The 25,340-nt window shown below is 21.2% G+C and overlaps 4 protein-coding genes across 21 annotated transcripts in view; 1 reads left to right on the top strand and 3 right to left on the bottom strand.

The window, feature by feature from the left end:
• Positions 1-1,730: 1,730 nt before the first annotated feature.
• On the bottom strand, positions 1,731-6,534 carry LOC107998269 (modular serine protease). Of its 2 annotated transcripts, none has more exons than XM_062076112.1 (8): positions 6,314-6,534; positions 5,487-5,517; positions 4,969-5,352; positions 4,398-4,810; positions 4,061-4,276; positions 3,138-3,436; positions 2,741-3,068; positions 1,731-2,566 (listed from the first exon to the last, which is right to left on the bottom strand). In XM_062076112.1, exons 1-8 carry the CDS (start codon positions 6,354-6,356, stop codon positions 2,322-2,324), a joined length of 1,959 nt encoding a protein of 652 aa, XP_061932096.1. In that variant the 5' UTR covers positions 6,357-6,534; the 3' UTR covers positions 1,731-2,321. The 2 variants fall into 2 exon arrangements, with proteins under 2 accessions (XP_061932096.1, XP_028522755.2); XM_028666954.2 differs by lacking the exon at positions 6,314-6,534 and adding an exon at positions 5,949-6,074.
• A 155-nt stretch (positions 6,535-6,689) lies between these two features.
• On the bottom strand, positions 6,690-10,153 carry LOC133666226 (pseudouridylate synthase 1 homolog). 3 transcript variants are annotated; one of them, XM_062076113.1, is made up of 7 exons: positions 9,746-10,153; positions 9,319-9,487; positions 8,630-9,007; positions 8,205-8,547; positions 7,844-8,099; positions 7,104-7,249; positions 6,690-6,884 (listed from the first exon to the last, which is right to left on the bottom strand). In XM_062076113.1, the coding sequence occupies exons 2-7, from the start codon at positions 9,383-9,385 to the stop codon at positions 6,824-6,826; spliced, it is 1,251 nt and encodes a 416-aa protein (XP_061932097.1). In that variant the 5' UTR covers positions 9,386-9,487; positions 9,746-10,153; the 3' UTR covers positions 6,690-6,823. The 3 variants fall into 3 exon arrangements, with proteins under 3 accessions (XP_061932097.1, XP_061932098.1, XP_061932099.1); XM_062076114.1 differs by lacking the exon at positions 9,746-10,153 and adding an exon at positions 9,587-9,698; XM_062076115.1 differs by lacking the exons at positions 9,319-9,487; positions 9,746-10,153 and adding an exon at positions 9,106-9,248.
• Positions 10,154-10,689: 536 nt separating this feature from the next.
• On the top strand, positions 10,690-12,864 carry LOC107998290 (cyclin-dependent kinase 7). Its single transcript, XM_017057487.3, has 5 exons — positions 10,690-11,192; positions 11,260-11,319; positions 11,391-11,499; positions 11,589-12,034; positions 12,111-12,864. The coding sequence occupies exons 1-5, from the start codon at positions 11,139-11,141 to the stop codon at positions 12,456-12,458; spliced, it is 1,017 nt and encodes a 338-aa protein (XP_016912976.1). The 5' UTR covers positions 10,690-11,138; the 3' UTR covers positions 12,459-12,864.
• Positions 12,851-25,340, bottom strand: part of LOC107998287 (phospholipid-transporting ATPase ID) — a 66,754-nt gene continuing 54,264 nt past the window's right edge. For 6 of the 15 annotated variants that reach the window (XM_017057478.3, XM_062076116.1, XM_028666971.2 and 3 more), the window contains 10 exons: positions 25,100-25,255; positions 24,253-24,895; positions 23,406-23,582; positions 22,154-22,895; positions 21,778-21,970; positions 20,419-20,570; positions 19,989-20,341; positions 19,491-19,716; positions 19,151-19,386; positions 12,851-19,052 (listed from right to left, as the gene is read on the bottom strand). In XM_017057478.3, the coding sequence (XP_016912967.1) occupies positions 18,636-19,052; positions 19,151-19,386; positions 19,491-19,716; positions 19,989-20,341; positions 20,419-20,570; positions 21,778-21,970; positions 22,154-22,895; positions 23,406-23,582; positions 24,253-24,895; positions 25,100-25,255 (3,295 nt within the window). In that variant the 3' untranslated portion in view covers positions 12,851-18,635. The remainder of the gene's footprint in view (positions 19,053-19,150; positions 19,387-19,490; positions 19,717-19,988; positions 20,342-20,418; positions 20,571-21,777; positions 21,971-22,153; positions 22,896-23,405; positions 23,583-24,252; positions 24,896-25,099; positions 25,256-25,340) is intronic. The other 9 variants (XM_062076124.1, XM_062076123.1, XM_062076119.1 and 6 more) reach the window with 6 other exon arrangements.

Consider the following 25,340-nt stretch of genomic DNA (forward strand, 5'->3'; position numbering starts at 1 on the left):
AAAATATTTTAGAATATTCATTTTAATCATTTAATAAATATTATATAAAATTGTTAATAAAATTTTATATAAAGTAATATAAAATATTTATTTAAAAATATATTTTAACACAACAAAATTAAAAATATATTTTAATTTTATTCATACATAATGGCAAACTTTATTATCATTTTCGTATCACTTACAACATTAGCAATTTAACGATTTGAGAATAAGTATAAACGAATATAACGAATATAAAATATGATATAGAAATAAAATAAACATGATATACAATTTCGCATGTTACGTATTCTGAAATACCGATTGTGCAAAGGAACTAGAAGTTAAAGCACAAAATAAGCATAGAATAAATCTAATATCTAATCACAGACTTCGATGATTTAGTATATTTTTATATAATTTCTATTACCATTCGTGTCAAATTCAATATTATCGATTAAGAATGGAATGAAACAACAGCGCTATTGGAATAAAAAAAATTAATGTTATTCTTGCAAGAACCTGTTGATAAAATGATGGCCGCACAATGAAATAGTTATTAGTAAAAGTCAAATCATATTTATATATTATTCACTAAACAGTTACTATTTGATACAAAAAACAATTTTTTCACGTAAGCATCGTTGAGAGAACACAATTGTAAATTCCCGATTGCGAATTTGTAAAAATTACTTAATAGAATTTTTAATATTAGAATTAGAATTTTAGAATTAATAATTAGCATTTTTTGACGTTATTTTTGTTTTTAATTAAATAAATAAAGAAAATAATAAAAAAATATTTATTTTAATCTTTTTTGAAAATCATATATATATATATATATATATATATATATATATATATATATATATATATATATGTCTAATATTAATATTCAATTCAATTAGATAAATTTAATAATAAACAGAAAAATCTTAAATAATTCCTTTATGAGATTAACTATACCAATTACACTTGAATTTTTTGAATTGAATGATAATCTAAAGAAAAAGTCAAACGTTTAATAATATATGTTTGATGTAATTAATAATACTTTTAAAGAATCATTATATTAATCAATTTATTAAGCAATTTAAATAAAGTAAAATTAAATAAATTATATAAGAAAAATTTTATTAATTAAATAATTTTTAATTATTAAAAATTAAAAATGAATTTTTGAATGAAGAAATTTTTATAAAATATATAAATTGTTATTTTATTTGTTTTTTATTCATCACTCAAGAATCTAATTCTCTAAATCTATTCTTTATATTTTTTATTTGTAATATTATTCTTTTTATAAATAAATAATTTAGTTTAATAAATTCGATCCATAAAAAACATTGAAAAATTTATTTATTTATTTTGTAATTTATTGAAATTTATTAATCAAATTAATCAAATTAATATAATATAATATTAATTATTTAAATAAAAAGTTAATATAGAACACTAAATTTTATAATAGAATACATATATCAAATATATTTTATATTTTTATATTAATTATATTTTATATTATATTTTATATATTATATATATTTTTAATATAATTTGAATTTCGTATAATATTTATAGAGAATTTCATATTGCATACAATAAAACGAGATGGTAATGGAAAGCGATAAAGCGGGATAATACTTTATTTAATATAAATTTGAATTGTTTAAAACTTAATAATTAATTAATATTTGTTACAAAATCAATTCTTTAAAAATATTTGATGAATATATTAACATCTTATATATTTTTTTGTATATATTTATTACATATTGTTTTACATATATTTATTATTAACTTATATTTTTTATTATATTTTATTATAATAAAATATAGTTTATATAATCTATATCTTTATATATTTTATATACTTATATAATACAAAAAAAATAATAAATTTAAATGTAAGTTATAATTTTATAATCTTGCATAATTTATTTTATCAAAATTAAAAGGAATGTTTTATTTGAAAAATATCTTATCCAATTTTTCTTAAATCATTTAGAATATTATATAATTTAAATTTTTTTTTCTATTATTCTATTATTCCAATAATATAATGTAATACTATAATATAATAATATATAATATAATATAATAAAAGATAAATGATAGTCTATTAATATAAAAGATATAATATATACATATTGTTATGAGAGCATAGTTTTCCAGAAACTTCATCAATATATACATTTTCAGAAGTAAATAAATAATATTTTAATTTCGATGAAAATATTATAGTAATATATTTTATTAGTAATATATTAGTAATATAGTAATATATTATTAAAATTGATATTTTATTAATATATTTCACTTTATTAATATATTTTGTATTATGTATATCTTTTGGCACATGAAGGCATTGTTTTATGTGTTTCTAATTTTACAATAATGTCTTGAATCCATGATATATGACAAGAAATTTGAGTAAATAAAGTATAAGAATAGCTATCACAAATCCTACTTCCTCCCACTATTTTTGTACCAACACTAAGACTAACAATGCCTTTTAAATACCACTGACCACGTTTTTCAAAGACTAATCCGCCACCGCTATCACCATCACAAACGGAAGAACCTACAATTTAAATATTATTTTATATATTTTAATATAAAATTAATATTATAATATATATATTATAAAATATTATAATATAATACGTATATATAATAATTATATAATTAATAAATATATAATTACATATAAATAGTATATAATTTATTCTAAAAAAAATTGTAATTTTTTCCTAACCATTTGCATAACCTGCGCAAAATTTATCATATGCTAGAACATATTTTGTTGAATCATTAGTAGTTGATTCGCATTGATGAAGAGGAACATATGGCAATCTAATTGTCTGTAAAATTTGACTAAATGGATTTAAAGCAGTTCTTCCAAATCCTGCAACTTTTCCTAAAATTCCTGTTCCTAAATAAATCTGATCATTCAAAATATCTAAACATATAGGAACTAAGAAAGATGAAAATATAAATGGTTCTGTAATTTCCAATATAGCTATGTCTGCAGCATAATTTCCTTCAAATCCAAGATAAGTGCAAACATTGTATATATTTTTCACCTAAAATATACATACATACAGATATAAGAACCAAAATATATTAATTGTTAAAATATTAAATATAAATACCTTTGCTTTTTTTACTATTTTTGTATCATGAAAAGGATTATCATATTCTCTAAAAATATTGCCTGTAATTATATCATAGTTTGAAGCATCATAAAATTTTTTATTATCATCATCATAAACACAATGTGCTGCTGTAATTAGAAGACTTTCATGTATAATAGTTGCACCACATATAAATTCTTTTGATGCAGTAGAATTCTTTGTTACATAGAGTGAAGCATGCCATGGAAATTCGGTAATTTGTGGTTGAGTTCCATTTACAATAAGTGTTTTAGATGATGGAATCGAAATACCACATGCTAAAACATACTTTCGAATTATTATACCATTAAAGATAATTTATTATTATTATTATTATTATTATATAAGTCACAGTAATAAATAATATTCAAAATATTAACAAATTTTTAATTTTATTGTAATATAATATACGTAATATATGTATATATAAAATTTATTTAATATACTATATATATATATAATATATATATATATATATATATATATATATATAAATAGTATTAAATATTAAAAAATGAATAATTTATTATAATATATCTAATATATATAATTATATATAAATTTGCAATTTATAATTATAATTATAATACATTTTTTGTTTAAATTAAGACAAAATAATTTTGGATATCAATTTATATATTAATTTAATTCATAAAATTATTTTTTATTATTTTTAATATTGTATTCACAAAAACTATTTAATGATTTATTTTTATATTTTTTTTATTTTTTATTTTCTATATCAAATCTAATATCAATATCTGGATCAGCAGTTTTGTTTTTATAAATATGAATGACAATTTTATCATTAAGAACTTCTATAAATGTAGAATTATTTTTTGTTACATCAGTTTGCAGTAAGACAGAAGAGTCATTACTATAAATAATTATTGTTAGCGGACCTGGAATGCATCGTATTGGTTCTGGTTCCCATTGACCATTATTATTACATCTAACCCTTGAAGATGATGTCAGTCTTGTATCTTCACGATAACCAGGAGAACATGTTAATCTTGCTATTGTTTGAGGTAAAGCAGGAACAAAACATGACACTGATCTATCATTATATTCACAATCAGCAAACATAGAAGATGATTGTAATTTTGTACAACGTATTTCTGTAATATATATAATACACAATATATATTTTATATTTTATTATTATTATTTAATATATATATATATTTTTTATTATTATTATTATTTAATATAATATAACTTTACAATATTTTTTCATACCTATACAAGCTGGAATAGTTAACCATTCACCTTGACTACAAAATGCAATAGCAGAATTGTTTAATTTATAACCAGAATGGCATGTATATACTAAATATGCACCTGATTCTAACCATGTACCTTGTTTAACATCACAATTCTCACATTGATAACCATCTTGTTTAGTACAACATTGTGACTTGTGTAATTTCCAATAACCATTTATTGGTTGTGGTGGTACAAGACAAGATTTAGAGTTAATTGTAATAGAAGATGGGGAAGTTGTTAAAATAGGAATTAACCCTGATGTAGTTGTTTCTTTGCATTGTCTAGAATATTCATCTGAACCATCTGCACAATTTTTAATTCCATTGCATTTTAAATCACCATCAATGCAGGCACCATAATCACAACGAAAAAAGAATTTAGGACAGCTATAAATATTTAAACCAGATATGTACATTAATTAATTGATAAATTAATTTTTTCAATATAAATATTTTTAATTATTATATAAATAAAATAAATTAATATTGTAATATAGTTAAATATTTAAACTTTAGATTTTTCCTTTTAATTATATACTACTTACTTGATTGAACTACATTGAATAATTGTTTCATCAGAATTATCTGTACAATCTGCTATGCCATCACATAAATTACTTTTAGCAATACATTGTCGATTATTACATTTAAATTGATCTTTTGCACATGATGTATTGAATGAATTGTTTATACAGTTAGGTAATGTTTCATCACTATTGTCAATACAGTCTTTTATTCCATTGCAAATTGCATCTCCATCTATACATGCACCATATGAACAACGAAATGCATAATCTGGACATGTAGCCATTTCTGGTTTATTACACTCTGTATATGTTTCATCAGATTCATCTTTACAATTTGCCTGTCCATCACATAATAATTCACTTGCTATACATTGTCCATCTTTACATTTGAATTTGTCTATTCTATTTAGAAATTAAGAAAGGAATTAACTTATCATTTTGCTATAAATTTGTTTCTTATTGAATATTAGTAATTAAATGAATTTATGAATGATATTTTATTAATAAAATAAATATATAGAAGAATATTGACTTACCCACATTGTGCATATCCATACTTTATCAAACCTATAAAATAAATATAAACTATTTTATTTTATTTAAATTTTTTTATCTTATTTTATAAGAATTTTACCATTTTATTTATTATTTTAAATCTATAATTTTCATTTTTACATTTTTATTATAAAATATCTATATTGTATGTTTTTTTAAAAGATTTGTTTAAAATAAAATAATACAAATTTTTTTACGAACCTATATATAATTTACAATTAAGATATAATAATTAATTTATTAGAATTTAATTTATTAGAATTAATTTATTAGATTAAAATTTATTAGAATTTAAGACCATTATTATAAATAGATTTTTAATATTATAAAAATTATAAATTTTTTAAATGAAAAATATAAATATAGAACAAATTAATATATATATATAATTTAATATAAAAAGAAGTAGAAAAAAAAATATAACGTAAAATTATCACATTTACCTGTAAAAATTAATCTTATATTCAAAATAATTCCTAAATATTTATAGATATATGTATAGTGATTTTAACATTATGCATGAATATACATATATACGCATGCATCCACCATATGTATATATATATATATATATATATATACAAAATAGATATAAATGTATTTTGATTTAATATAAATAATAAATATATTATTAAAAATTTATTAAATATTATTTAATATTATATCAAATATTACTTAATTAGCATGTTAATACATACTAATTAATATAAAAAATTTTATTATTAAATATCATTAATTATATATTAAATATTTCTAATTTAATATTAAATAAAAAGTTATAAATATAAGATTTTAGAAAATTACTTACTATATTTAGTTATTAAAATGATTGTAATTATTGTATTTTTCATAATATTAAAAAAAAATTGCAGAAAAAAGTAAGAACTTTTTTAGCTCTTTAATAACGATTAATGATCTTGAATCACTTTGGAATTACCAGATTGAAACAAGTGTCAGAAGTATTTATATCTGTCTACGTGCATGTTCGTGAAGGAAAATACGAAATGCGAATACATATTATCTGAAGGTAATACATAAAAGCGAGATAGAAATAATGTATATTTTATACTATTTGATAGATAATATAAAAAATAACAAAATGTTTTATAAACATAAAAATGATAAAATGAATATCTTATATTAATTTAAAATTTTTTAAAGATATAATATCAAATTTTAAGACATAATTGTATAAATTAAGGTACTTATTAATAAATATATTTAATATATTTTTAATAAAGAAATACAATGATCTTAATATATATGATAATATATATATATATACATATATATATATATATATTACATTATGCTATAGTTATAGTTCTTTAAATGCAAATCTTTTTGGTGTCAGAAATGATGCCAACCAATATAATATTCTATAATAGACTGGTTAAGGTAAATATTTTTTAATAAAGTATTCTGTATTAAAATAAATTAAAATAAAATATATATAATAAATTATGTAATAATTATTAAATTATATATAATATATTTATATATATATTATATATAATAATTTATATATAATAAATTATGTAATAAATGATTATATATCATATTATATATATATATATATATATATATGAAAAGGATACATTTTATCTGATATTTCTGTATCTACTATATATTTTAAAATATATTCTTTATAAAATTTTTCAATTTCTTCATTACATCCATTCCAATCTAACATTTCATGAAATCCATCTTTTCCAAATCTTTCATTATAATATGTATAATGTACCTAAAAAATTCTAATTTAATAACTTTATATTTGAAAATATATACAAGGTATTCCAAAAATGTTGGAACATTTTCCTAGAGATTTCTGAAGTAATCTCAAGCAACATTTTTCTTTGCAAAAGCTTTTATTATCGCTTTATTATTAATCAAAAATATTAGTCAATCATAGATTACATAGTCTAGTCGAGCTACGACAATAATGTTGGCTATGCACTGCTGACTGAATACAAATAAGTCTAAATAACATATTTCGAATAAAATATTGAATATAACAAAAATTTTTTATCGATAAAAAATTATATCGAATTATATCACAAAGAATGAATAAATAAATAAATAATATTTAACATATTTTCTTTGAGATATATTGCTTGTTCGACCGGCGGTACATAATTAATATTATAATTCGTCTAATCTATGCGCTTCGTGATTGGCCAATATTTTTTATTAATATTTCATTAATAAACGAAAATTATTGCAAAGGAAAATGCTTGAAATTATCTTAGGAATTAATTTATGGATATTCTAACATTTTTGAGATATATTGTATATATACACATTATTTTATACACATATTAAAACATTAAAATCTTACAAAATGTAAACTCAGTCCTAAACCTGGTGCAATAGGAATGTCAACTTTTTCTAATGAAAATGCATCTTTGACAAAATCGATTGTTATAATATTTCTACAAATCCCTATTATTAAAGATATCATTTTTCTAATTTGATGTAACATAAAACTTTGTCCTTGCACTTCTAATACTGCAAATTCCATATTATTTGAAATAAATGTTTCAATACAACGAAAATAAACTATATAACGTTTGGCTCTTGGATCCATTGGTCTTCTAAAAATTAAATAATACATATAAAAATGTAATAAAGAAATAACATATTGAAGAAATAACAAAAATTAAATAACATATAAAGTTATATTATATAAAATAACTTACATTTTTGATGTAAAATTGTGGAAATTATGTGTACCCTCAAATAATTTTAAAATTTCATTTAACTTATCAAGCATATCTGAAGTTAATCGAAATTCATTATATGGTTTTCCATCTATCATAGAAAGTTTTTCAAGTCGTTTCTCTTCATCTATTTCTTCTTCTTTGTCCATTTGTAAGAAACTTGGATCTTCCGAAGCCAAAGCAAATGTAGGAAGAACATATCTATATGTTCTTGCATCACATTTATTTTTGCTATTAAAATTTCTTGTTACTCTCTTTATATCAAATACTTTGATATCCTTTGGAAGATGTTTATTTATGTCTTCTTTATTTACATGATTAGCTATAAATGATTATGAAATTATTATTTAAGTTTTTTCAAGATTACAATTTAATTATTATGAAACAAATAATATAATACTTACGCAACTGTAAAGAAACAATTTGTCTAACTGCTGATACACCTTTATCTGTACGGGCAGCTCTTTGAAATTTAATTTCTCTTAAGTCTTCAAATTGATTCTTTGTAATAAAATCTGCTTTTAACAAAGCAGATAATAAACTTTCTTCAATAGTTTTTGTACCACGATTAATTTGCATACCAGAATAATTTCTACCAAGATAACCTAATACTATCACAAACTTTTTTCTTTTAATATTATTTTTCTTTTCTGCTATATCTAACTTTGGTGCTTTTGCTACAATTTCAGAACTTTCATCAATAATTTGTCTTTTATTTGTTTCTTCAACATTCTCATTTTGTTTATTGGTTTCTATTGACATATTTTTATAAAAAATATTGTCTAAAATATATATAATTAATATAATGACAGATAAAATTAATTAATTAAATAGATTTATAAATACATTTATAATATAATACAATATAAATTATATTTACATTTGTAATAATAATTACAAAAATAGATTTTTATTTATTATTAATATTAAACTTAATATTTATCATTTATAACTTATTGTATTAATTCTTATCTATTTTTTATATATATATTTATATATTTATAATATAAATAAATAAATATGAATATATATATATATATTTTTAATTTTTTTTATAGATGTTATGACATGTTATATGGTATATTAAACTTACCGTATTGAAATCTTATAAAACGGAAAAAAGTTAAATTATTTTTATTATATCTTCTAATGTAAAACATTTAAATTATTAAAAAATTTTATGAATTTTATAATATATAAAATCTTTTTAATTGAATGTTTTATAAGTATTATATATATTTTTGAAATACATGTAATATAACCTACAAATAAAATATTTATTTACATAATTATTTGTACTATATACTATATAAATATATGTTCACAAGTATTATAAATATAATATAATTTATAGGCATTACTATTATTATTATTATTATTAATTATTATCTAATTATTATTATTAATAATGTAAAAATAATATATTTATAATTATTTTAATCATATATTATATATCATGAGAAAGCAGTGTTGCTAATAGAAATGTTAATGATTGGATTTAATAAAATTCTTATGCTCACTATTCTAAATTATAGATAATATATCAAATATTCAGATTTTTGCATAATTGATATTTCAGAATATAACAAAAAATCCCAATGTTATGTCTATTTTATATATTTCCATTTATTTTGCCTGATACTCATCTTACTTTTCTTTCACTTGTTATCCTTTTCTACAAAATATAAAAAATTTCGAATTCTGATTAAATTATATATGGATTAAAAATATACTTTTCAAAGTTGAACTAGAACATTTTATAATTAATTATAAATTCATTAACAATATTATGGCAAAAAAATTGCAAAAATTAATTATATTCTTTAAAGATTAAAATAAAAATTTATTAATTTTTATTTTTTTTTAGATTAAATCTACAAAAATTCCGTTTTGATGAAATAATAAAATTATTTTCTCTAAGATATTTTGAATTACATTTTGCAAGCTATACTATAATCATTAATTGAATATGCATTCTTTTCCTAAAACAAAAGATACTTAAATCGATTATTTATCATAAAATGTGATAAAATAAAAGATAAATTATGAATAATATGCATATTTTTTAAAAAAAGTTTTTCAATTTAAATAAATGATATAAATGATGATGTGGAACCATTATTTCAATTATTTTTCAAAATTAATTTATATAAATATAATCATTTATAAAATACAACATTTCAAATATGTTTATAAGATATTCTTCATTATTCTAGATATTTATTCATTTTTTCTAAAGATATTTGCTTTATTTTTTATAATTCTATAATTGAAATTTCAATTGCATTTATTATTAATATTGCAATTTAATATTGTGCTGAATCACGATCAAATATTGAGAATAACATTAAAATGATAAGGAAATTTTAGATTAGGATTCTATAATGAAATTAGAATAAGTTACTATACTGGCCTTTTAACTATATGAAAATTTCTCAAATATTTTTATTCATAAATTTGAAATAGTTCGTTATATATGTAAATAAAATAGAATATAAAAATTAAATGTTTTTAATCATCTTAATTCTTTATAGATTATCAAGATTAATGACTTTCGTATATATATATAAATATATAATTATTTTTTAAAGAATAATACATATAGTAAATAAACAAATAATGTAAAGAAATTAATTATTTCGAAACATAAAATATAAAATTTTATATTGTGATAGATTTATATTATATTTGTAATTGCAATATATATATATATAAACTGTCAAATAACCGTAATATATACTAAACACCATAAAGTTTGGATTTAACTGTACACTTCGTTTGAAATTATTATAAATGAAACGTATCCATTTATACATTAATAAATAATATATTTGTTTTTTATTATAAAATATTTTTTAATAAATTAAATATATAATAGATTTTCTAAAAAAGAATAAAGATAATAAATAAAATATGACAGAAAAATTACGAAGATATGAGAAAATTGATTTTTTAGGAGAAGGACAGGTTAGTGAAAATTTAATTACATTTCTTTTTAATATTATACAAATATTTATATTAAATTTCATTTTAGTTTGCGACTGTGTATAAGGCTAAAGATGTCGAAACGTCTAAGATTGTTGCTGTGAAAAAGGTTCTTTATTGAAATATATTTGTATATAAATCAAGCATTAGGTTTTGAAATATTTTTAATAATAATTTCAGATTAAAGTTGGAAGTCGTGCAGAAGCTAGAGATGGTATAAATAGGACTGCATTACGAGAAATTAAATTATTACAAGAATTAAAACATGATAATGTGATAGGTTTATTAGGTAGAATCATATATATATATATATATATATGATATCATATATAAGGATTTATATTATGTAATCAATATATCATAATATTGATATTTTAGATGTTTTTGGTCACAAGTCAAATGTTTCTTTAGTATTTGACTTTATGGATACAGATTTGGAAATAATAATAAAAGATAGCAACATAGTATTAACAGCTGCAAACATTAAAGCATATATGATTCAAACTTTACAAGGTTTAGATTATTTACATTATAATTGGATACTTCACAGGGATTTAAAACCAAATAATTTACTTGTTAATGCTGAGGGTGTTTTAAAAATTGGTGATTTTGGTTTGGCTAAATTTTTTGGTTCACCTAATCGAATAAATACCCATCAAGTAGTAACAAGATGGTATAGAGCACCTGAATTATTATATGGTGCAAGATTATATGGAACTGGAATTGATATGTGGGCAGTTGGTTGTATATTAGCAGAACTTTTATTACGTGTACCATTTTTACCTGGAGAATCAGATTTGGATCAGCTTACTAGAATATTTCAAGTATTATCTTTATTACTATTTAAATGAAATTATTATTATTATATTATTTTGATATATCTATATGCATGATTTTCAGACATTAGGAACTCCCACTGAAGAAACATGGCCAGGAATGACTGAATTACCAGATTTTATTCAATTTAAACCTTTTCCTGGTACACCATTAAAACATATATTTACTGCAGCTGGTGATGATCTCTTAGATTTAATTGCTAGTTTGTTAAATGTAAATCCTTTGGAAAGGTGTACATGTGATCAAGCTCTCCAAATGCCATACTTTAGTAATAAGCCAGCACCAACTCCTGGACTTAGATTACCTCTTCCTACTTCTGTAAAACGTCAACCTGAAGAAAAACCTAGTCTAAAAAGAAAATTATTGGAATCAATGGATGGTGCTTCGCTTGCAAAAAGATTACAATTTTAATTATAAATTTAACTAGAATTAATAGTATAAATTTTTATAAAAGATAACTTGTTGTTATTGTTTTCCTTATTAATTTTAGAATGAATTATCAATATTATATGATAATTTAACATTAAATGAAATATAGATTAATTTAATTGGTGTAAATGCATATATAAATAAACTTAAATCGTAAGATATATTAGATAGATATTTACAGTGTATTATTGTTATAATATGCGATATATAATTAATAACAATTTTGTCACAAAATCATATATATAATTAAAATCAAATAATTTTATAAACATTAATTTTATATATTAAAAATATTACATGTACCGAAATATATTGCTTGTATAAAAAATTAAAATAAAATGGAAATGTTATAGGTTAAAATAATAATACATATATTTGAAAAATACAACATTATGCTGCATTATTTTTATTAACTTAAAAACTAATAAGAAATGTTTGATACGTGAACAATTTCGTAATTTGTGGGTCAATTTTAATAGTATAAAGAAAAAACTTGTTGATAAATAAAATTAATCGTATTTCGCAGCGTTCTCCATAGCAAGATTAATTATTTCTGTTTCATAAGTACAAACATTAGATTTTACCAGATCTTTTTCTATTTGTTTATGTTTTTATTCGACGATGTTCTATTATTTTCTTTTTCAAGAAAAGTATAAATAATATTTTTTCAATATTTCCTCTTTATAAATAAAAAGGATATATTTATAATTTTTTTAAATTTTATAATTTTGCATTGTTCATCTGTGATGAACTTGCAAATAGTTTTTTACGAGTACCGCTCACGACTGTTTTTATTGTTTTAATTAATTTCTAACTATCCGTGCATGATTTTAATATACATGTATCTATTACACATACAATCTATTCAATACTGATGGGTAACAAAACATAATACAATTTTGTAAAGATGCAAATTGTACATATCTTATATTAATGTATATATTAACATAAGTTGGCTATTTTTGAAATTGATGAGAAAGTGTTTCACATTAAAATTATATTATAAGAATAAAGTGAATTTCGTTATTTTAATATATTACATAAAGCTGTAACAAAATTTGTTGTACTGTACATATAATTACATTGAAAGCATAAATTAAGACGACGTGTGTATTTAAATACTGAAGCAACATTTAATGTTTTTTTTTTTACATGTTTTTGTTAGATTTTGATATATAAACGAATTCTATACATATAAATAAAATGTGATCATTTTTTAAGATGTATTAGAGGATTACCACGTTCAATATACATGACATAAATAATAGAATTAAACATTAACATTATAATAGAATTTTATATAATATATCAGATTTTCAATTTAATTTTTGAAATATTAAAAAAATTATAAATGCATAGATTAAATAAATTGATGTTTTCAAACATAAGTAATCTCCTAAAACATCTTAGAATATATAAATGATAAATTCATTTTAACATGTGATACTGTGGTCCCTCTTACTCAGACTGAACTATAATAATTATATAACATTCTTTGTAATATATAATAAGTGAATAATTTTGTTTATAATTTTGTTTTGAATATATATTAATATGCCAGATTCATGATAATAAGAAGAAACAAAAAGTCATTTTCAGTATCATTTAACATAAAAATGCAAAGATAATTTTGAAAATAAATAAAAATTGAAATAGTATCATAATATATATTTTATAAGAAAAGAAATGAAATTTTTAAAGAATTAATTTTTAGTAAATTTAATTGTTTAAATGATATATGTACTGATATTTTACTACTTTTACAACACAAACTTCTCTCTTTATGCGAATTATTTACACATAAAAATAATATACTTGGCAAGTATAAAATCTTATTGTACATAATATATATACTAAAACAATATTTAAATTTACAAAATTCACATTACACAGAGTGTAGTATAAAAACAGAGAATATGTTTAATACAATTTTTAAAAAATAAATTTTTAGTAAAGTAATACATTTGTCAAAAATATAAATTAAAATTTTTCTTCATTATTTATGACAAAGCATTAATGTAACAGAATATAATTGAGCGCAACAATTCTAGGAATTGCAAAAAAATAAATTTTAATCATTCAATGTTTTGTTCAATAACCTAATTCATTTAAAGTCACCACCGCTTTCAATGTTATATAATAATGCAATAGACACATACATACTAATTTTCTATCCTGCGTGCATTTTGTAAGGAACATTGTATTCGATAATATTAGTTTCTTTTCACATGTTCTTCTGCATGGCCCTACACAATAATGTGCTGTTATAACTTTTTTATTTTGGTAGGGCTTAAATTTTATGTAAGATACATGATTTGATATATAAAAGTAGAATATATCAGAAATACGTAGGACATAGTATCAAAATATTAAATTAATAATTAATAGTAATTAATAATAAAATTTCTTTATATTTTAAACAAATAAAAACATTATTGAATTAATTTTAACTATTGAAAATCCAAAGAAATAAAAAATATATTTTACATGTAATATTTTTATATTTTTTATTTTGCTATTATGTTATGTGTGTTAAATATATTATTGTCTTATATTAGCATTCCATAGAGAATACGTATTTGAAAAATTGTAGTAAAAGATTATTTATTAAATACTATAAAGAAGATTTAACAATTGCACATAGCTATAAGTACAATTGTTTTTTCTTTAAATTATACTATGTCCTAAGCAAATAGTTTTAAGCAATAATTGATGCACAGTCTATAGAGCACATGCAGCAGACAATTTGCTCTTGCATTTTGTTTCTAGATGTTTGATTCAGTTTTAAAGTAACATGTAACAACTTATGTAATCAACAACATGTGTTACAACTACTTTATTATAATGCTTAATTTTTTTCTTAATTCCTTACTTTTTTATATTAAGTTAATGTATACCAGAATTTTTAAATAATATTATATATTTTTTAAGTTCAATACATTTTTCATTATGTTAAATTGAAAATAATTAATTAATTAATAAAGTAACGTATAAATTTTAAAAAATTGCATTCAATTATACATGTACTATACACATAGTACATAACATTTTTTTAAAGATATTAACCACAAAGTTATTTTATATTATTTAAAAATTGTGGTATTTAAACTTTAGGATAAAGATATTATTTGCAAATGAAAATAAAATTATATCCAGTCAGGGATCTAAAATAAGTAATACATATATTGCAATATAGCTGTCCGTAATAATAATATCACATCTCCAAATACTATTTAACATGAAATGTTATAAAATATATACAAACGAATCTAGAGAAAAAAATATATACGGTATATTATCTAGGTAACTGATATGATTTTTCCTTGGGTATGAAGAATATATTAATATATTTTAATATAACACGAATAGTTTAGCGTAGTACGCCTTGTTTCCAATGTTGAAGATAATTTCATAATCTTGTTTAATAAATATTTGTAAAATTATTTTTCAGTTCACGTATTATTATTGAAAAAGTTTGAAATTTATTATAGAAAAATTCAATACTTTAAATTCTTCTTTGATACTTGTTAGTTTAAAAATGTATAACTTTCATCTTCAAAGTAAGTTAAAAAATTTAACTTACTTAAATTAAGGTGAAGTATATATATTTCATTCGAAATTGTGTATTAAATTTCAGACATTAACATACACCAATTGAAACTTCTTATTTTCCTGTTTTATGACATTTCTGCGTTACATATACATTATATTTATTTCTAAAAGTAAAAGATAAAAACGCAGCAGTCTCATTAATCATATTTTATCTTTCAATTTATAACTTTGGATCGGTTTATAGTACGATACAAGTGGAATTTATATATAAATATTTCTATTTATAAAAAACAAACAAAGAAATTTATATAAAGATAATAATTAAATAATTTGATATTATTGATCTATAATTTACAAAGAGAAGAATTTAATTATGTGTATATTATACGCCGTCGTGTTTAAACATAAGTGAACAAAATATCATTGCAATGTGAAACACTCTGTGTAGTTTCTTGATTAGGCACAATGTTTGAAAGCAATAAATTTCTATTTTTCCATTTAAATAAAAAAATTCTTTGTGGAACACACTTTCCCAATACAGACTATATCTCCCTAGAATTCATATTAATATTAAAAGTAGAAATACATATTTCATTGCTACTACTGTTTATTTTATTATATCATATATGTATATATATATATATATATATATATATATATATATATATATATATATATATATATTCAGTAGTCAGTCCAAGGCAAACATTATCCGCAATAATATAATATAATATAGCTACTATTTTCATATTTTTTTAAATTGATCTACCTATATATTACTTTCTTTTAAAAAATGTATACTTAACATTTAATATCATATATATATATACATTATATATAATATGTAATATGTAATATATATAATGTATACATATAATATATATATCTCTTTAAAATATTTACAGTCAATGTTATGATACAGTAATTTTAATTGTTTTTTGTATTCATATTTTATAAAGGCAATTATTATCATAACTATAATTCTTATTTAATACATGTATTGTGTAAACATATTTTATGTTTCTTTCTCTCATACTAGGATAGTATTATAATACAAGTAAGGATATTACATGATTTTTGACACTTTTACATATGTACACATTGAGTGTCATGATCATAATTTATTTTATTATTGCGTTATATTCTGATGTCAATTTTTAAATAAAATGTTTTTGTTTAAAAGAATATCTTAACGCATTCTAAGAAATAATTGTTGTGAATATGTTATATTTAAAAATATGTGCTTAAAAATATTTCAAATATAACGTGCAAAATGACACCAATCAGTATTATAGACCTCCTTAAATTAATTAAATTTTTACTATTAACATACTAACATATTATGAAATAACAATAAATTGATTAATTTCAATGACCAAATAATTAATATAAACAGTAAGTGAATAATAACAATCCTTATATTATAATAATTTTCTAAATATTTAACTATTTTTTACCAAAAGTAAAAAAAATCATAAATCAATCTGCATTTTTCTTAATATAAACTAATTAATTAAGAATTTTTCAGAGGTCATTATTAATGGTTTCATGAATTTTTTGAATCTTAGATCTTTTTTTATTTCAGACTCTTTATGATATAAATTTAGACAAATTATAATAAATTATTTGATATACAATTTTTTAAACAAGATATGTAAAGATTGGCAAATTTATGAAAAAATTATATAGATTTCGTTAATTAAATATGAATTAAATATTTTATTTGAAATTAGAATTATCAAAAAATTTTTTTAATAATTTGAAAATACATCATATGTCAATGATTTTTCGACATAAATAAGTTAATAGTTTTTTATAGAGAATGATTAATTGATTAATACATTAAAATAAATTGATTAATACATTCAAAATTATATGATTTTATTTAAAATTGAAATTGATGCTGAAATCTTCATTACAATTACAAAAAAATTGTTTGTACAATATGTTTTTTTGAATCAAACAACTTTTATTAAAAAAATTTTTTTTAATAGTTTTAATTTTTTGTAAAATTCACTTAAACGAAATATTCTATATAATTTTATTTTTATTTAAGAAAAAGTCAATTATGATCTGTCATTAAACAAATATAAAGAAATATATAAATTTCAAAAGTAACAAAAAAAAATATATATACATATAAATATAGAAATTATAGCATTTGTAGCATAAAAATTTTAATATGAGTCTGGAATAATTGATCATATAAAATAATATATCACATTAAAATGATTTTTAATGAAAATAGTATATTTTTGTAGACATTAATATGTAAAATTTTTCTTATGTAAACAATTAATACTTTATTGTCATTTGAACTTCAATTACTTAATTTAAGCATTGATACAAAAAATTGAATCTAATAAACCAGAAGATATTTTTTAGCTATTGCAATGTGTACACATACACATAATTTTTGTTTATGATTCTTTCTGTTTGTAATAAAAACAGAAATGTGAATTGAAATTTTATGGTCTATATCGTATTTAAAGAATATGTTGAAATAAACAATTCATTTGAAAAAATGTTAATGATATTTTTATGTTAATGCTACAAAATAATTATTCGAAATTTAGTGATGGAAAGACTTACAATAGAATATCCAAGTTATAGATTAATAGTATCCAATGTGTGCGAATTTTTGGATGTATTATCCTTTGGTGATGTAGTGGCAACATTAACTTGTTTGCTAGTATTGTTCGTAAATGGCATAGCGAATTTAAAATCTGCACCATTTGGTAATTTTCGCATAATTTTGCCTGATGTAATGAGTTTTCCAAAACCTTCTTGATGCGCGAAAGCGTATCCTGAACGAAGAGAACGTCGTGTTCGTCTTGTCGATGGTGTACGAAGTATATCTTGACTTTGGCGAGAGCGAAGTTGTGCCAATCTTTGTTTAAGTCTAACTCTATCAGACAGTGTTGGTCTAACATCGATGAAGAAGAATCTCCACGATAATACAGGTATTACTAATATAATACACGAAATGACTGCCGTGAACCAAAATGTTGCTTCAGACATTGCCTAAAATTATATAGATATATATTAATATTATAACTTTTCATTCATTTTTATTACTATATATTATTACTATATATAATATTATTAAAAGAAAAACATACCATTGTAAGACTGCCAACATAACTACCACCTATGACAAAATTATAGAAATAATCTAAAACGAAATACCAAATGAGCGAGCCCCAAACCATAATATGATTAACAATTGTCCAATATGATGTATCAAGGGCTATTTGAACAGTGACAACTATGACTAATATAGTAGCTACAACACTTCCCAATAACATATGATCAGAAAGTACATAGCCTTTTGGCGATACTCCATCTTTATATGTTCCTGAAGACATATTTGTATATAGTTATATATAAACATAATTATAATTTATGATATAGTTTAATTTTTAAATATAATATAATGAAAAATAAATTATCTAAACTTACCATATGGAACTAAAAATAATACGCAACTAGCAAAAAAACCATGTATGGCACTCCAGCAAAATTCTTTTTTATTAAAGAGTAAATTTTGTAATCCGGGTGCATAAAGTTTTGGATAAAGTAAACTATTTTTATCATTAACATCTTGATCAAATATACCAACTGCCATTACAGGTAATGATGTATAAAAAAGATTGTAAACAGAAATATACATAGGATCAAATACAGTCTGTAAATAGATATAATTTTTCATAAGAATAAAGTTTATTTTTAAAAATAGAGATTTTATTATAAATACTAAAAAATCAGAATTACTTAAAAATTAGTTCATTTTTCCAATATTCGACTTTGGAACTAATTGCTCAACAAAGGAATTTCGTAAATTATATTCGCCTTAAGTTCATCATTTTATTATTATTAAATTATATTATTATATTACAGAATTATATAATTTCATATAAACATATAATAGAATATAAATAATAGAATATAAATTCATACCTGTGCACTAAATCCACAAAAAAAGGCAAACCAAATGTGGCACAATGTAAACGCAAAATTCTTATAAAAAAAATATCTAAGAAATTTGCTCATTCTATAATATGACCATCTGCCATGAACAAGAAGTAATCGTTCCAAAAACCTAAATTGTCCTATTGAATAATCAGATGCTAATACAGCTTGTAATCCTTCTTGTCCACTAATACCAACACCTATATGAGCTGTTTTTATCATCGAAACATCATTAGCTCCATCACCAATTGCTAAAGTCACAGCATTTTTATTTTTCTTTATTAATTCGACTACCATTGCTTTTTGTAAAGGTGTCACGCGACAACATATCACAGCTTTACCTAAAAATTTATAATATAATGTTGAAACAAATATGTGCATAATATCTCATAAATATCAAAAAATTTTGTAAACTTACATTGGCTTGATACCTCAAGGAAAAGTTGCTCAAGTTGTGGATGTAATGCATGAACTAAAGAATGCCCATTAATAACTACTGCAAATCCTGTTGCTTGTTCCATTTCATGTTCATCTTGTTCATCTCTACTAGGATTGTATTCAGTATCACTGCTATATATGAAAAATATAAAATTTAATTGAAACAGATTGACTTTAAAATAAAATATAACTTAATATATTATTAACAATATATTTTTTTAGAATCAAAAATTTTTTTAAGTTATTTAATTAATTGAACTGATAAATTAGAACTTAATGAGAAAATATATATTCAATTACTTATCAAATAAAAAAAAAATATAAAGAAGAAATTTAAAATTTGTTCTATTAAATATAAAAACGATGCGCATTAATCATAAATAATACACACAGTGCACTGTATATATATAGATTACTAATATATAATAACATGACATAAGCAACATACTTGTGTTGTTGTTATTATTATTACTATTATTATTATTATCTCATTATTATTATTATTATTATTATTATTATTTATTATAATCATTATTACTAAGATTAATTTTAAGCATACAGAAAGAGAAGGAGTGAGTTTCAAGCACATGATAATTATCATTATTCATTTTGATTTGACATTAATGTTAATACATAATCATAAATGTCGAGAAAATATGAAACAAAAATTTAAGAAGAATTTAAAAAGAAAATATTGATACTTAATCTACTATATGATTAAATCTACGTCATAAATCTAATTGATTGACAAGCATGAAATAAATGTTTCCATATATTTTTTTAATAATAATAAAATAAATGAAAATAAGAATTAATATAGAACTTAAATATTTATATATGTATATATATTTTTTAAAACTTGCATGCAAATATTGTGTAGAATTAAATACATTATAAAAAAATAATTTATTTTAAATATGATATTTTATATATATATATATGAATATATATATATATATATATATATATATATATTAAATTAAAATAACATAGTGCAGTTCCACTTATCAATTCTTTTGTAATATTATAATTATTACATGCTAAAAAATATTTAATATTTATATTTAGTAATAAAAATATTATTGATAATACAATATTTTATAATATTTTGAATTCTAAACTTTGAATCTCTCTGTTTTAATTTAATGATGAAAATAAAGAATTTGAATTTGAAGTAATGTAATTTATAAATTCTTAAGCATAACCAGACGAAGAAAGCATTACACAAAACATGATGCCACATTCAAAATATAAAAGAGAAACTTTTAAATGCATCAATTAGTTATTGAGATATGGAAAAGATTAATGATTGGTACTCCGTCTCTTTCATGTGTCTGACCTTTCCTTATCCCACCTGAATGTGACAACGGAGAGAGTTGGCCGATTTTGATGACCTGAAGTTGTTTTGATAGTTTCCAAATATCGTGATAATTGATTTTCAACACCATCATAAGTAGTGGAATCTACTATAAAAACATCGGTCAGATCGTCTGTTAACAATTGGCAGGAATAACCAATATTGATAGCTGTTTCTGTATAAAAAATAAAAAAAAATATAAATATCTATTCACATCATAACATTATTTCTATATATATAAATTATATACAATATTTATTTAAATGTATTAATGTATTAATAATAATTATTAATTAATAATAAATAAAATGTAATAATTTATTAATAAATAATAAATTATAAATAAATATATTTTTACCTTGTTTATCACCAGTTAATACCCAGATCTTAATACCGGCCAAACCTAAATTAGCGATGGTTTGAGGTACACCATCTTGCAATTTATCTTCAATAGCAGTAGCGCCTAATAATGTCATATCTTTTTCTATTTCTTCATATATTGCATCTAGTTTATCATCTCTATTTTCTTGACTCATGGCAGCTTCTTGATGACGTTGTTTCCAATCATTGAAAAATTGTTCATCTAAATCTCTAACTGAAAGGCACAGTGTTCTTAAGCCTTCACCAGCAAATTTATTAAGATGTTCCAATGTTTTTGCCATGATATCTTCACTGCCTTTTTTTAATCGTTCATAAATAACATTATCTGCTCCTTTACAATATAGCCTAAGATGTCCATCCTTCCTCAAAATTACAGACATTCTTTTCCTAACATTATTAAAGTCCAAAATACAAAGTAATTCATATATTTCACGTTTTCCCATAACTTCAATTGTTATACTATTTGGAGATCTTTCTTTAAATACAAAACCAAAGTTTCTAGCAGCAGATACAAGGGCAGATTCATCTGGTGACTGTGCTTGATATTCTAGCTTGCCATTTTTTTCTTCTGGCATAACTGTATGACAAAGTGCCAACAATCGAAAGAAACTATGAACATCTTCATTATTCCTTTTTACAGCTTCAAGTAATGCAGAATCGTAGAATTTGAATTCTGGTTCGAAATCCTTGTTAAATGAGAAATCCAATGATGGCATTGTCTGTAAATGTATATTAAATTACATTTAGAAACAATTTTTTGTACTTTGATATATGTTAGTATGATACACAAGAGATAGTATGTGGAAATGAAAGTACTAGAAATTAAAGTAAATACCTTGCCTCCATATAAATAGATTTGTTGTCAGCAGGCACATATGAGATGTTATAATTTTATAATACCTTTAAAGCATTGTGAGAAAATTAGTGTTTTAAGCAGTTTAGGAATAATTGAAACTATTTATAAACAAAAGTAAAATACTATGCAACATGCATTTAATGTACTGAAAAATACTAGAAAACAATTGAAAAGCAACAATTACAAATTTCTATGATGTACTTAAAATATTTGTTAATTATTATACATTTGATAATTCTTCATATCATATAGGATCTAAATATTTTTAAATAGCATAGCATACAAATAGGATAACAATAGAAAAAGATAAGCTGAGTAATACACAAAACTTTCTTTGATTATGGAAGAATGTGTTAATTATTAACATGCGTACAGAAAGTTTATGTGGAACCATCGGACTGCCATTGGTGCCTGGCTCTCCAATTATATTGGATATCCTGTCCACCTGTTCCAGTAGACGTACGTCTGGACCAGTTATAGATGTATAAACTTGAACAAATTCTTGTCCATTTTTCCATCGCATCGTAGGTGTTCGGGCAGCTTTGTTCGTCTACATGCAGCACACACATGCTAAGTGATGTACATGAAAACTTATGCAAAATATGGCCAAACTGTGAAATGATTTTATTGTTTGTGTATTTTGTTATCAAGAATACATGATTAAATATAAATATAATTTATTTAATATTTATCTATTATTTATTTATATAACAATTACATTAATAGACAAAACAAATAAAATTATTTTTCATAAAACCTTAAATATTATTTTATTTTATAATTTAAAAATTTTAAATAATTATATTCTTTCTTGATAACAAGTATGAGATGAAACTGATATGAAGATTTTTCAATGTCAGATGATTTAAGTTTATTAAATATAATTATTTATGATTCAAAAATACAAAACAAAAAATTTGTATTTAAACAAATTTTTTTTAAAAAATAAACTTGTTATTCTAAAACAATAAATTATTTATATTTCTTGATATATAAAATATATACATCATAAAAAAACTCAAACAACATTGATGCAATTAAAATTATAAATCACAATATGTGTCATTAAAACGATAATAGAAATTAACTTAAATGTAAAACTTTACATTTACAAGCTAGAAAAAGACGACTTTGTTATACAGTTATACAAAAAATTGGTAATAACATACCCCATCATCCGCATCGAGTCTGGTTATGGATAAAAAGGTAAACAGACTCACCTCACTTGAATCGACGACTTCCCCAGTAACTTCGTCGATAACATCCCCATAACATTTTCCTGCCACAGAACACTTGTTAAAAGTCATGATATTCTGTGTCAGTGTTCCGGTTTTATCGGAAAATATATATTCTATTTGTCCCAATTCTTCGTTTAATGTAGTAGTCCTTGCTTTAGCATGTGTATTTGTAGGTGCATGGTACATTTCTTCATCCCAATTGATCAAAAATGATTGAACAAATCTGATAACTTCGACACTCACGTATAAACTGATTGGCACTACTGTGTTCAATACGATGGCATAAGAAAAGAACACAAGTAAAGCGATCACTGTGGCCCCTCCCATAGGCTCGCTAGGCACTAATGAGTCCCAAGGTAGATACACTTGAAAATAACGGCCCACGAGACTCTCCCAAATACCACAGCCGATCATACAAAACAAACACATAGAAAGTAAAAAGAACACTATTCCGATGATGAGAAGATTCAGCAATCTATCTATAGAAGTCCTCTTAAATTTGGTCTTCCCTGAGTTTTGCATCAATTTGGTATCCTTGCCTGCAAAGATGACCACACCATAGCACCATTGCGTGTTTCGGAGCACGCAACCTCGCAATATAATTTTGTCATTGTCCAATGGATATCTATAACATATCGTATATAAAACAGTTTTAAATATATAATTTTATTATATATATGTATAAAACAGTATTTGACTTTATTCTTACATTATATGTAAAAATAATAAAAAATAATATTTTTAAAATAAATAAATTAATAAAAATAAAAAATATTTTTACATTATATGTTACATATAAAGAAAATAATAAAAAAAAAAAAATACTTACTTTCGTCCTTTCCACGTAAGAGTTCCATCAAATTTATTTAATAAATTATTAGGAGTTTCACAAACAATTTCTCCATCAAATTGACCAATCAATTCGTGATTATCCATCATTTCGGCAGTTTCAGTTAAACACTGCCGACACTTTAAATTCGTTTCTCTACAATAAGCGAATATATATATGTTATTGTTTTTTAATTTTTTATTATATTGTTAAACTATAATTTTAATGAATAATTTATTGT

This window comes from Apis cerana, linkage group LG6 (assembly GCF_029169275.1).
Source record: "Apis cerana isolate GH-2021 linkage group LG6, AcerK_1.0, whole genome shotgun sequence".
Taxonomy (NCBI): Eukaryota; Metazoa; Arthropoda; class Insecta; order Hymenoptera; family Apidae; genus Apis; species Apis cerana.

Bases quoted from the DNA above. Each gene is read 5' to 3' on its own strand.
- LOC107998269 (XM_062076112.1), bottom strand. From the start codon at position 6,356: ATGAAAAATACAATAATTACAATCATTTTAATAACTAAATATA. The intron at 4,277-4,397 runs GTATGAAAAAAT...TATATATTACAG, and splicing joins AACTATTCCAGCTTGTATAG to AAATACGTTGTACAAAATTA. The intron at 3,437-4,060 runs GTCCGCTAACAA...AGTATGTTTTAG, and splicing joins ACCAATACGATGCATTCCAG to CATGTGGTATTTCGATTCCA.
- LOC133666226 (XM_062076113.1), bottom strand. From the start codon at position 9,385: ATGTTTTACATTAGAAGATATAATAAAAATAATTTAACTTTTTTCCGT. The intron at 7,250-7,843 runs GTAAGATTTTAA...AGAATTTTTTAG, and splicing joins TAGGACTGAGTTTACATTTT to GTACATTATACATATTATAA. The intron at 6,885-7,103 runs GTATCCTTTTCA...AGTCTATTATAG, and splicing joins ACAGAAATATCAGATAAAAT to AATATTATATTGGTTGGCAT.
- LOC107998290 (XM_017057487.3), top strand. From the start codon at position 11,139: ATGACAGAAAAATTACGAAGATATGAGAAAATTGATTTTTTAGGAGAA. The intron at 11,320-11,390 runs GTTCTTTATTGA...TAATAATTTCAG, and splicing joins AGATTGTTGCTGTGAAAAAG to ATTAAAGTTGGAAGTCGTGC. The intron at 12,035-12,110 runs GTATTATCTTTA...CATGATTTTCAG, and splicing joins AGCTTACTAGAATATTTCAA to ACATTAGGAACTCCCACTGA.